Genomic DNA, 14,158 nt, shown 5'->3' with positions numbered 1-14,158 from the left:
TCAGTGCACCTAATAAATAGTCTTTTATCAGTTAGTAAAAACAGTTTCAAGTAATATTGCAAAAATGTATAAAACAAAACATCCTATTTAGCACCTTTAATAGTTTGAGGCCATTTAAGAAAAAATAAAAAGCAGTCCAGTTTGTACTCATTTCAAGCTTATTAAAATAAAATTATATTTAAACATCTGCTCTTTTAGTTTGAGGCAGGTAAATGGTTGCTTGTCCCTGCATTTTCTAACACACCCACAAAATGCATTAGCTGACACACACCCTCTTTCCAACATGCCACATTTACAGCACGCAGAGATACAAGCTACAAGCAGTTCCAGAGGCAGATGTGCATAGTGAAGACAGTACAGGAATGCCAAGCCAGGAAAATGTCATTCATTAAGAGAAAAATTCCAGGTGTAAAAGTATCTCACACGGGTCTTACAAAATGCCCATCTGTAGCTAAGGAATGGCATTCCACAAGTCGATGACAAGCCACCACATGTGCTGCGCTGCATGTCGCAAGAAAGCTGAGACCACTAGAAGTGACTGATGTATCTGCCATTAGCTATAAGCAATATGACTGTTCTCATGAGACCTAAGAGGCACAACATGTTTGTACCTTTGCGGTAATCAGTTTAAATTAGATTTTTTTTTTTTTTTTTTTTATCGTTTTTTTTTTTGTATCAAGTTAGTATTAGATATTTATTTGTGCATGCTCAATTCCTCTATTTTTACATTTAGATCACCTTTGCTATCATCGAACGCTCACTTAAAAGTTAATCTTTAAAAATATAAATAATTGAAAAACTATAATCCTTAGCAAATCTCAAAATGAACATCCATTTTTCACACTGTACATTTTAATGTTGTGATGCCTAGATTTGATTGTTGGTTCATTGTGATTTCTATTGTGATCTCATATGATTGACAGATTGTCCCGCCCTCACGCCAGTAATAATAAAAATAATAATGTTTATTTTATATAGCGCCTTTCTACCAACTCAATGACGCTATACAATAGAGCAATGGAAATGTAGAACAATAAAGTAGCATTGAAAAGAAAATGGAAAAGTACAAAATATAGCAAAATACAATAAAACACATAGTGCAACTATAGAAAATAAAACAAGAAGTGCCCATTTTGATTTTACTGTGTGAAATGTTTAAGAATAGGTCGGTTAACATAGACAATGCACTGTCAAGTCCTGAACTGGAATGTGAAAAATCAGATAGTGAACCTACAGGCACAGACAAAGCAAGGCAGTCATTGTTGTTTGAAGTCAAACAAATCACAATCTTAAACAAGAACGTTCCTCCACAGATAATACTGATAAAACTGATTATGGTACAATAAAGCGCTTATGAAGGAATAGGTATAAGCAATGCATCCTAATGCTGGCAGACCTATAGATTTTGTCTACATGAAGTTTATTCCAAAACAGGACAGGGTTCACAAAGTACACATGCCCTAAGACACATAAAGATCTTCCATTACAATGGCACATGCTCACACACCTTGATCATATTTCTTGTACAATCATTAACACACAGTCTCACTGACCCACATTGAGTAAAGAGAGTACAATGGACACAGAGCCCACAGCTCCAGATAATTAACTTGTGCCAGGAAAAATGACTGTAAAACATGTTATCGGTGATGATTTGAATTCATGGTAAACAGTGGACAAACTTATTAAAGTGTCCATCTTCTGTTATAAAATTATGAGTGTAACTTGCTCTAAACGGAACAAACCAACTTCCTGTTATTTATCTTTTTATTGAGGCCTGTGACATGCCATCCACTTTTTCAGTTTTTAAATCAAGTCATGTTTATTTTAAAATGCTATAAAACTTGTCACACTCTTTCAGGTGAACAACCTCGGGTGTATGGCTGCACGATTTTTAAAATGCAGGTCTGGATTGGTAATCTTTCATACTGGGCATTTTCCCAGTGGGACAATGCACTTTGGGGCCAATTCAAGTCTTTATTTATTTATTTTATTTGTTTGTAGGACTGACCTACCATGCAGAGACAGCAGCCCATTTGTTTGTGTAATATATAATATATGTGTGCATGCTAGTGTTGTCAAAAATATAGATATTTCGATATGGATATTTTCTTTATTCCAGTACTCATTTTCTGCAGTAACTTATACTAGCTGGAGTAGCTACGTGTTATTGCTCACTCTTTTCAAATTGACAGTTTCACATATACCCGCCTCCTCTCACTCACTCGTCTCATTCGCTCCGGCTGAATAGTGTTGTTACAGGGCACAAATTTTGAAGCACGATTGTGGGTATAATTTTGCATAATTTTACTAATTCCTGCAGGTTTCGCATTAGAAGCCACCCCTCAAACAGCTTGCATGTACCAAATTTTTGTGGCTAATTGCAATTAAATCATTAAATACACACAAAATTATGTCAGAATGCCCATCTTGGCTAGTATTCAGGTAAACATAGTGAGTTTTGGAATGTAAACAGTTGAGAAAGAAACCGCATGTTGTGTAACAGTATATTGGATCCGTGCATAAGCTCTTAAAGTGACAGCAGCCTAATATTCCTGCTGCTGTCGGTCATGTTAATCAAAGGTGCCATCGAATTGAAAATTGAATTTACCTTGGCATAGTTGAATAACAAGAGTTCAGTTCATGGAAATGACATACAGTGCGTCTCAAACTCAGTTGTTTCCTCCTTATATAAATCTCATTTGTTTAAAAGACCTCCGAAGAACAGGCGAATCTCAACATAACACCGACTATTACGCAACAGTCGGGATCATTAATATGTACGCCCCCAATATTTGCATATGCCAGCTCATGTTCAAGGCATTACACAAAGGCAGCCAGTATTAACGTCTGGATTTGTGCACAGCTGAATCATCAGACTAGGTAAGCAAGCAAGAACAATAGCGAAAAATGGCAGATGGAGCGATAATAACTGACATGATTCATGATAACATGATATTTTTAGTGATATTCGTAAATTGTCTTTCTAAATGTTTCGTTAGCATGTTGCTAATGTACTGTTAAATGTGGTTAAAGTTACCATCGTTTCTTACTGTATTCACGAAGACAAGAGCCGTTGCTATTTTCATTTTTAAACACTTGCAGTCTGTATAATTCATAAACACAACTTCATTCTTTATAAATCTCTCCAATAGTGTAGCATTAGCCCGTTAGCCACAGAGCATAGCCTCAAACTCATTCAGAATCAAATGTAAACATCCAAATAAATACCATACTTACTCGATCAGACATGCTGCATGACGAACACTTTGTAAAGATCCATTTTGAGGGTTATATTAGCTGTGTGAACTTTGTTTATGCAATGATAGAGTCAAGAGCTCGGGAGAGGGCGGGGAGCGTGAGCATTTAAAGGGGCCGCAGCCTGAATCGGCGCATTTCTAATTATGCCTGAAAATAGGCAGTTAAAAAAATTAATTAAAAAAAAAACTATGTGGTATTTTGAGCTGCAACTTCACAGACACATTCAGGGGACACCTTAGACTTATTATATTACATCTTGTAAAAAAACGTTCGATGGCACCTTTAATCAATAAACAAAAGACATAAAGGAAATCACTCACTGCTTTTGACTCAATAACTTTAATTGTAAGCATTAATCTGTATTTAATTTTTACAATGAAGCCTATCCAGTGTTATTTTACATTTGATTACTTTATTTAATTTCTGTAGTATTTCTTACCCGAATACTACTATTAGACACACTTAAAACTTAAAGCCATATTTATGTCATTTGTCTATATACTATTCTATTGAAATACCTTTGTCTACATTTTATAAAAAATATTAAACTGCCATGTAATAGTCTAATATTAAACACTAAGAAAAGAGATCTTACACAGAACTCAATGGAAAGGTGTGAGTGAAGTTGACTCTACAGGGAAACCTTCATAAGAATCAACTGGAAGCTTGTTTAACAACCCTTCATCAAAACAGGCTTTCCAGCCACTACTTAAAATGGCTTTTAAAAAGCCACATATAGAAATCACACACCTGAGACTGTTATCATTTCCACAACATTCCTCTCATGCTCTAAATTCTGGCTAAACCTTTAAACACAGCTTTCTGGTCCACGGAAACAAGGCATCAACATTCAAAAAAGGCAGACAACATCTTCATCTCTTACATTTTCACGCTTAACAGAACATCAGAGGGACTTTGCTAATGCAATTCATTCTAATGTCTGATGTTAGCATGTTTTGCTATCTAAGCTAATAATACCCAGTCAATTAAAAGCACACTCAAACAAGTTTTATTACCAACAATCTTCAGTACTGAAAAAAATATATTTATAATCGACACTTAACATCTTGGATGAAGATTTTTTTTTTATTTGGTGCATCTCATTATGGGATTGCCAAATGATACATGTATTGCTACCTCAGAATTAAACTAAAATGAGGTACCTAGCATCTTTGGGAGTTTTTTTTTCACTTTTACACATTCATCATACTACATAGAACATAATTTTTAGTTCTTCATCAAAAAAAGTATCTACTCAGATGGTATACAATTTCAAAAGCAACTCGGTTCTTGATCTGGGATCACAGATGCACCATATAGTGCTACACACAAGGCTATAGCTCCAAAAAAGACTGCTGTTCAGAACAGCACTCGAATAGGGAGTGAACCTACAGTATGATGTCTAAACATGCCATCTGGTTAGGCAGCTCACTAGGGTTTGGAACAGAGCCAATGTTGCAGTGTTTTTCCATTTCCAGTCCATTTTTCCAGACATTTAATCTTTTAAATGTAATACTTTCAACAGGGGATATGCATTTAGCCATCTAGCTAAATGACTAGTGATTGAGCATATAAGGATCCTGATAAAATAATAAATGATGCACTGATAATTGCACTGTGCTACAATGAGAATAATGGGCCAAAATTAGCGTGTTGATCCCCCTCACCCTCACATGCCAAAACTAATGGCCATCCTCAGCACTGTTCTCATTCCATCCTCAGTGAAGCACCCTCACTATTGAAATCCTGCTCTCCATTATTATTATCAACTTCTCTCCTCTTGTTCAGCTCTCTCTTTTGATTCAATACATATAGCAGAGTGCAATGTGCAGCAGGCAAATAGCACTGAATCTATAATGAGTCTTATTAACATAAAAGGAAATGTGCCAATAGTTAAATACAGTGCAGCACTGCTTCAGTCCATTTAGCACCTGGTTAAACTGAATTACAAAAGCTTTATAAATGGGTCAATGAAGTGACGGATCATTCTTTTGTCCAAAGGCCTTAATAATAATAAAAAACAAAGATATGACATCCAAGTATGTAAGGTAGTACAACTCGATCTCTTTTATTGAATCCAAAAAGCTTTAATTATATTTTGCAGCATATAAAGGTATTTTAAAGATTTTGAAATGTCAAAAGGTCAATCGGTTTAACCGTCCAAAGGCCAATACAGCCATTTCATTTGTGATTAAAATATCTTAAAATGTAATAAATGTATATATTTTTTATTCTGGCATGATTTTATAACATCATATATCAACATAGTGCAAAATGGTATTAAAATTATGTGTAGAAGTCATTGCTTTGTTATGAGAAAAAATGTCCGGAAAAATGAATTTCACTGATGTCATTTGTAGTAACCAATATAAAGGGACCATTTTGAATCAAGTCATGCGGTCAATATCATGTGACATCATTCAGACGCCTGCAAAGGACCACGTGGTTGTGAAGCAAAGTAACTAACTCTCTTTTAACTATTTAAAAAAATTCATGTTTTCACTTGCTCATACACAATTCGGTTCAACCGCTATAAAACATGGAAAATGTTGTAATACTTTAAAATCTTGTACTGAATATAAAATTTTTGAGTGTCCTTTTGCTAGCTAGCTAGCTAGCTAGCTAGCTAGATAGATAGATAGATAGATAGATAGATAGATAGATAGATAGATAGATAGATAGATAGATAGATAGATAGATAGATAGATAGATAGATAGATAGATAGATAGATAGATAGATAGATAGATAGATAGATAGATAGATAGATAGATAGATAGATAGATAGATAGATAGATATCAGCCTGTTAGCATCGTTTGAAAATATTGTCATTTGGTATAACCAAAACTGTCATTCGTTAAAACCAAAATTTTGGTTAAACCAAATTACTTTTTTGGTGACAAATTTTATCCATCTTGTAAAATATGACAAAAGCAGTGTTAATTGATTATAAAAACCACATAATATCATTAACACTTAATAAAACTTCAAAATTAATTATATCTCCATTATGTTTTTTATACTTTTAAAAACCTTATTCGTCAATGACCCACATACATTTTCAGCATTTTTGCACTTTAAGTTGTTTAAAAATACAAGACAGTTAAAAAAATGTAATGTCCAGAGAGACGTGCATTTTCAGAATGGCATTTCACATACGAGACACAGCAAAAGATGCAAGACGCAAGCACAATAGTCAAACAAGTCTGTTTAGTGCAACCCCAGAAGCATTTAACATACTTCTGCGTACCCCCTCTCTTCCACTTAAGACTGCATTCACACCTTTTCCATTAAGGGACAATATTTGCCCCCTTAAACTGATTTTCCAGTGCATTGTTTTTTACATTTATGAATACCTTTATAAAATAAATACTGGTTTAAATAAATAAAAAAATGTTCAATAGAGAAATATACACAATGGTAAAAAAACATACTTTTAAATATTAAACTAAAACCACCAGTAGGTGGCGGTAAGTCGCTGACTTAATGAGTGAGTCATCTAGTTATTAATTCATTCATTCATTCAGTAATGAAGCAAGCGGTTGTATGGCAGTGTTGGCAGATTGGAAATGTCCAAGTATTGTACCAGAAGCTCAAAAGATAATGTAATTTGATTTGAAGGTCATGTATTTATGGCATTTGTCTGTTAGAAATACATGCTTGGATTTAATGCTATTTTAGGGTTTGGCAGAATTAATGAATGGTAAAACTCAAACTTTGCATACCCCCTCTGTCACCTCGTGTACCCCAGTTTTGGAACCACTGCTTTAGTGCATGTTTACATAGAAAAACAATGAAAAAGCAGTGGAATGCAAAATGTTCTGTGCAAAAGGCCCCCAAAGCAGCACATCAGTTTATGAACTTGCCCCGTGTATCTGTTTGCATGGTTTTTTTTTTTTTTTTTGGTTGTTAAATATAGACAGAACTTTTCCTTGCCTTGTTTAGCAGAGTTTGCTGCAGGTGTACGCTTTCCTCTCTATAATGTATACCTTTCATTATGAAACACAAAGAAGCAAGGACACGCAAACACAATGCCTCTGATTGCTGCTTTTCAGAGAGAGAAAGGCCAGGCACTGATGCTAAAGAAGACAGAGGATGACAGGTTGGTCATGTTTTCGTTTGCTTAAGTCTAGATTGTTTTGTGTTGAAAAGGGCTCTCATGGGAGCTACTGTGAAAGACCTCCGGGGTGGGGGGCAGGTGGTGGTCTGTGTGTTTGAACTTCACTTTGTTTAAGAAGCTTATCCCCTGCTCACCTGACTGGAGAGTGAGACTTTGATAATGACATGGGATTGTATGTGTTGTCATCAATCATTTTATGATCCCACCTTAAAGGGATAGTTCACCCAAAAATGAAAATTCTGTCATCATTTACTCACCCTTAAGTTGTTCCAAACCTGTATGTTTTTCTTTCTTCTACACATATTCTGAAGAATGTTGGAAGCCACAGAACAATATCCATCAACTTCCATAGTATTTTTTTCTATACTATGGAAGTCAAAAGCTACCGTTTGGTTAACTGTCAAATACACAGGGTTTGGTTACACACAAATCCTTCAAAATAGCTTCTTCTATTTGTGTTCAGCAGAAGAAAGAAAAACATACAGGTTTGGACCAACTTTAGGGTGAGTAAATGATCACAGAATTTTAATTTTTGGGTGAACTAACCCTTTAAAGGTGCCCTCGAATGAAAAATTGAATTTATCTTGGCATAGTCAAATAACAAGAGTTCAGTACATGGAAATGAAATACAGTGAGTCTCAAACTCAATTGTTTGCTCCTTCTTATATAAATCTCATTTGTTTAAAAGACCTCCGAAGAACAGGCGAATCTCAACATAACACCAACTTTTACGTAACAATCGGGGTGTACGCCCCCAATATTTGCATATGCCAGCCCATGTTCCCAACATTATGAAAGGCATTAGACAAGGGCAGGCAGTATTAACGTCTGGATGTGCACAGCTGAATCATCAGACTAGGTAAGCAAGCAAGAACAACAGCGAAAAATGGCAGATGGAGCAATAATAACTGACATGATCAATGATATCACGATATTTTTAGTGATATTTGTATATTGTCTTTCTAAATGTTTCGTTAGCATGTTGCTAATGTACTGTTAAATGTGGTTAAAGCTACCATCGGTTCTTACTGCATTCACGGAGACAAGAGCCGTCACTATTTTCATTTTTAAACACTTGCAGTCTGTATAATTCATAAACACAACTTCATTCTCTATAAATCTCTCCAACAGTGTAGCATTAGCCGTTAGCCACGGAGCACAGCCTCAAACTCATTCAGAATCAAATGTGAACAATATAACAGTATACAATACTCACATAATCCGAAAATGGCGGACACTTTGTAAAGATCAATTTGAGGGTTATATTAGCTGTGTAAACTTTCTTTATGCACTGTTCAAGGCAAGCGCGAGCTCCGTGGCCATGGAGCAGGAGAATTAAAAGGTCAGTAGCCCTGAATCGGCTCATTTATAATTATGCCCCAAAATAGGCAGTTAAAAAAATGAATAAAAAAAAAAATCTATGGGGTATTTTGAGCTGAATCTTCACAGACACATTCAGGGGACACCTTAGACTTATATTACATCTTTTTTTAAAAAAGTTCTAGGGCAACTTTAAGCTGATGTCTTGAAGATAAAGATAAGAACGTCCTTAAACTAGTTTATGCAGAAATCTATTCAATTCAGTCTGTGACTTACCCAGAAGCAGAACACTGAAATATCTCGCCATCATCATGGGCTATCAAACAAACATGAGCAGCTGATTTCCAGGAGCCTAAAATACAAAGAAAAATAATAAAAATAGTGGTTCAGCAGCTGACCACGAAAATGCAAGTATCAGGTGCTAAAGCTATATACAGTGCATTCACAAGACATAGGATTCATAATTATATAAAATGCATAAAATGTTTTCATTGTCTAAAAAAAAAAAAAAAAACAGCATCTGAATGTGAAACACGCATTCTTAGATTTAAATATAGCGATATGGTGGGATTGGAGTTTCCCCCCATAATTTCACTCGCGGTCCTCTTAACCAGGTCGCCTGAAGCACAACCGCACCATATCTCAGAGCACTTGCCCACTTGCTATGGCTCCGATGTATTTGTATATTTTAAATATATTAGCGCACTAGACATTTAACCAAACTAATATTAAAGATTTAAAGTGAGGTAAACATGAGGAGGTGAGAGTGAAGCTAGCTTTGTCTGGTAGGACCATGAGTGTGAGCTCAAGAGAGGAGCGTTGGGCCCCCGACTCTAGGCTCTTCAGTTTGCTGGTGAGAGGAGAGGAGTGACAGGTCAGCTCCACCACACAATGCCACAGCCTCCATTTCCCACACAGCTTCCACTCCATATTTCACTGCTACTAAATCCTCTCTCAACTACTATAGAGAACAAACCGTTTCACTGATGTTATATCAGTCAATAAATACAATCCATACACAGAGTCAAGAAAATAATTTAATGCTAACTTAAAACCTGCTATAAGAACTCAAGTAACTGAAAAAAATTATAATTTATATTTGATTTAAAACCCCTTAAAAATTCTAAAATAAAATAATTTACTGTCATATGGGACACAGTCCCATATGTCCTTATATCAGTCTAGACCATACCAGGAAACTAAGGTATGATGCCTCATAGATAAAGAGCACATGTCATACTGTCAAATCAAAGAAGAAGGATAAAAGACAGATAAAGTGAATAACAAAATGAAGACAGGATTTACAGAGTACGGAGTCAAAACTGGCTGGCAAGACAACAGATAAAGCCAGCATGACCTGCTCATCACCTGCATCTGTGTAGAACATCCAAAGCACAACAAAGCCTCTGATTCTTTATCTAAAGCCTTATATGTAAAATACAAGAAACATATAGTACTCACGCAGCCACACAAGTTGATAAAAATCCTCTGGACAGGGAAGAGCCTTTCTCTGAAAGGCTCCCTTGGAGGCACAGAAAGAGAAGGACTGGTTGTGTGTGAGAGACTTGGGATGTGTAAAAATGTGTGAATGTGTAAAGTTAAGCATAAAAAAGAAGAAAAAAAACTTTACAGGCACAACTGGCCTTTCCGGACAAAAACAGAAGGAACGGCTTAAGCCAATCAGAGTGGACGGAGAACGGTTCCCCCACCCTCAGCGCAGCAATGGGGTGAATGGAGAGTGATTCTTATTCAAATGCAGCTGTCACTCTGAAAGCCACTGTTTGAAAGGGGGAGCCGGTCTCCAGGCTGACGGAATGCACTGAACCATTCTTTAGGGGGGCGTTGAGCTGGTTAAGGGGTACAGAGGGGAGGGCAGTGATGCTTTGGCTTTCTCTGACCACACACACCCTCTTCCCTTCCAATACAACATTCAGTCTGAACTCATAGAAGGAAAAACTTGAAAGAGATCTATCTATTTATCTATCTATCTATAGGCCCAGTCGGACCAATAGCTAACATTTGAAACAAATAAGTAAATAAATAAATAAACGGACATGCAGATTTGCTTTGCTTGTTAATTCTGATCACTAACAAAGATATCTTTCTTCTTTTTGTGCCATAAAAAAAATGAAACATAATTATATACTATTACTTTTTCAATTTTGTAAAATGTCAGATTGTTTCCTTTTAACTTATGTAACTCCATGAAAAACGTTTGTTGGAAAGCAATAAAACGTTTTGCAAAACTTTGAGACTTTCAGTTTTGACAAAACTTGACTTGTCGGCCAGCTAGATGGTGTTATCTTGGTGACATGTTTAAATCAGTGTTTAAACAGTGGTCAATACACTAAATTCTGTATCAAATGTTTACGTTAAAGGGGGTCTAATGCTATTTCATGCATTCTGACTTATTCACACTGTTAAAGGGATAGTTCACCCAAAAATGAAAATTTGATGTTTATCTGCTTACCCCCAGCGCATCCAAAATGTAGGTGACTTTGTTTCTTCAGTAGAACACAAATGATGATTTTTAACTCCAACCGTTGCCGTCTGTCAGTCAAATAATGCTAGTGGATGGGAACTTCTACTATAAGAGTAAATAAAACTTGCATAGACAAGTCCAAATTAAACCCTGCGGCTCGTGACGACACATTGATGTCCTAAGACACAAAACGATCGGTTTGTGCGATAAACCAAACAGTATTTATATCATTTTTTACCTCTAAAACACCACTATGTCCAACTTCAGCACTCGTTAGTGAGGTCTGATCGTGCTCTGACAGCTGAAGTGATGTCTCGCTCTCATTGAAGTATATGCACGAGACATCACTTCCGCTGTCAGAGCACGATCAGACCTCACTAAGTGAATGCTGAATGCAGTTGGACATAGTGGTGTATTAGAGTTAAAAAATGATATAAATACTGTTTGGTTTATCGCACAAACCGATCGTTTTGTGTCTTAGGACATCAATGTGTCGTCACGAGCCGCAGGGTTTAATTTGGACTTGTCTATGCAAGTTTTATTTACTCTTATAGTAGAAGTTCCCATCCACTAACATTATTTGACTGACAGACGGCAACAGTTGGAGTTAAAAATCATCATTTGTGTTCCACTGAAGAAACAAAGTCACCTACATCTTGGATGCACTGGGGGTAAGCAGATAAACATCAAATTTTCATTTTTGGGTGAACTATCCCTTTAAAGAGTTTCATTCTCATACTAAACATTACCAAAGTTTCAAAAAACGAGTTGGACATATAGCAGAGTATTTCTGTGCCAAAAATACTCTTCAGATTTCTCACAGACTTCGGACAGTTTTTTTTCAAGCTAGCCCTTTATTACATAATTGTATTGCTACTTCTCCCGGAAGAGCGCGCATCAACCAGAGCGAGAGAGCAAGAACACGCCCAACAACGTGCTTAGTTCGGCTTTATGGAAGTCGTCGGCAGCCCTGCACAGGACTTGCTCGAGAAAGATTCGTCACTTTGTTTTTAGACTACGTAATCAACAATGTCACTAAAGAATTGTGTTTTTGGTTGTTAAGGAAAGATAACCATGCTTCCCAAAGAACCCAGCGTTAAGTAGAGCTGAGAGATTTGTGCTCACGCATTACATTGATGTGCTCTCGATATTTGTCTTTAAAATAGAAACCGCCTTAGATTAACTATCAAAATAAGGAATCGTGTCTAATAGTTGCAATCAATTTTTTATTGGTTAAAATGAATGAAGAATATCTTGTGTTTTTCCGTGGCTGCTCGAGCCCTCAGGATCGGCGCTTATGGTTTCATAAACAAGGCCGAGTTCTATGCTGGATTTACAGATCGTTTAAAAAATTAAAGATGGAGCGGTCACAGCGATAATGATCCCGGTCATGAGTCGGAACCGCAGGTGGTAGGTAAAACTCATCAAATATTTTTTTTGTTGGAATATTTTTAATATTTTTTGTCTGTTTTGTTGGAAATAGGCACCTAAGTGAATATAATGTAAACAACACAAACGTAGTGAATTCATAAATTCATTATTCATCATTCACTATATGCGATGTTCATTACAGTGATTGAAAAGTTATCCAGGGATAATGCGATGGTGTATTGTGTGTGTTTAAATACATTTGTTTAGCTGACCATCAATAGCTTGCAGACGATCACTACACAAAAGCTGCGCGTACTCGTCACTCTTTAGCTTCACCCACGGCACGCCTCCAGGAACTTGGCTGTTTTTGGAAAGACTCGGTACAGCGTATCTGTCTTAATCTGATAAAACTAATATGAATTTGATATGAAGGATGCACTACTACTCTATAGGTACTCAAGATTAACATGAGATTGGCAGAAACTGTGTGTTATGTACCCTTTAACCAACACAAATTAAATATTACAGAGATCAATATTAATGTATAACATATTAAGACACTCCTTACACATTCACACAGTAAGTAAAGAGACTAAACTGCCACTGGTCTTCAATGTTCAATAGGCCACCAGCATATCCGAGATAGCAACTTATTCCATCATGTAGGGCGCACACAGCTTTTAAGACAGCAGCTAAATGACTTCATCTGCAAACATGAGCAGAGTGAAGTCCAACCTGACCACATGAAGACAAAGACTACAAATCTGCACTCACTGCGGATGAGTGACTCATGAACAAGTGACGATGGGTGTGAAAAACAGTAAACCATCTATTCCCTGAGATAGGTGAGAGTGCCACCTCACCATCTCAATTGCTTTGTTATGATAGTTATCGGTAACTTATTGAAACAGGCATAAGGAAAATGTTTGGAAAATTAATTAATTCATTTACTTATTTAGTAGTGAAGTACGCTAAATAATTCAATACCAACATTACCTGAATGAACTGACTGTTTTTCTCACTCCTTATCGTATCGGAAAATATAGATATATGCTGCTGAGGGCTCTTCTGTCAGATAAAAGCCCACAGCAAACGTGAGACTGAACAAGGCAGGTATAGCATACTTCTGATATCTCTGTCTATGAGTTCTAATGTCTCCTGGTGGGTAGCATAAATCATCTAAGCAGAGTAGATAAATCATCTAAGCTAAATATTTAAAACTGAGGAGCCATGATATGTTACAGCAGAAGTGAATCAATTATAGAGTTGAGCTGTGTAACTACTGGGCTAGTTTGACAAAACTGATTTACAATGTAACGCCTAAACCTCTTGAGATCAAACTGAAAGACCCCCTGTGGTGAAAATCAAGTTTTTAATGTTGTTTATATGTCTATCTGGTGTTTTAAACACACTTTAAGACAAACATTGTGCAAATTCATAAGTCAACACTAGAGTATTTTTTTCTTTAAAACTGCAGTAAACCAAAGACAGCCTCGAACCCGCGGTTTGAAATCGTTGACGTCACAAGCTACCTTGTAACCAATCACGTCAACGTGCCGGCGGGTTTTAGCAGATCATTAACTGACCGCACATGGGAGTCTCAAA

At 36.4% G+C, this 14,158-nt stretch overlaps 1 protein-coding gene across 1 annotated transcript in view; it reads right to left on the bottom strand.

The window, feature by feature from the left end:
• Positions 1 to 14,158, bottom strand: part of lamb2l (laminin, beta 2-like) — a 53,922-nt gene that overhangs the window by 33,649 nt on the left and 6,115 nt on the right. The window contains exon 2 of the mRNA XM_067370896.1: positions 8,977 to 9,052. Coding sequence (XP_067226997.1) covers positions 8,977 to 9,013 — 37 coding nt within the window. The 5' untranslated portion in view covers positions 9,014 to 9,052. The remainder of the gene's footprint in view (positions 1 to 8,976; positions 9,053 to 14,158) is intronic.

This window comes from Chanodichthys erythropterus, chromosome 20 (genome assembly GCF_024489055.1).
Source record: "Chanodichthys erythropterus isolate Z2021 chromosome 20, ASM2448905v1, whole genome shotgun sequence".
NCBI lineage: Eukaryota > Metazoa > Chordata > Actinopteri > Cypriniformes > Xenocyprididae > Chanodichthys > Chanodichthys erythropterus.
The sequence above is the reverse complement of the archived record's forward strand: the minus strand, read 5'-3'. Positions and strand labels throughout refer to the sequence as shown.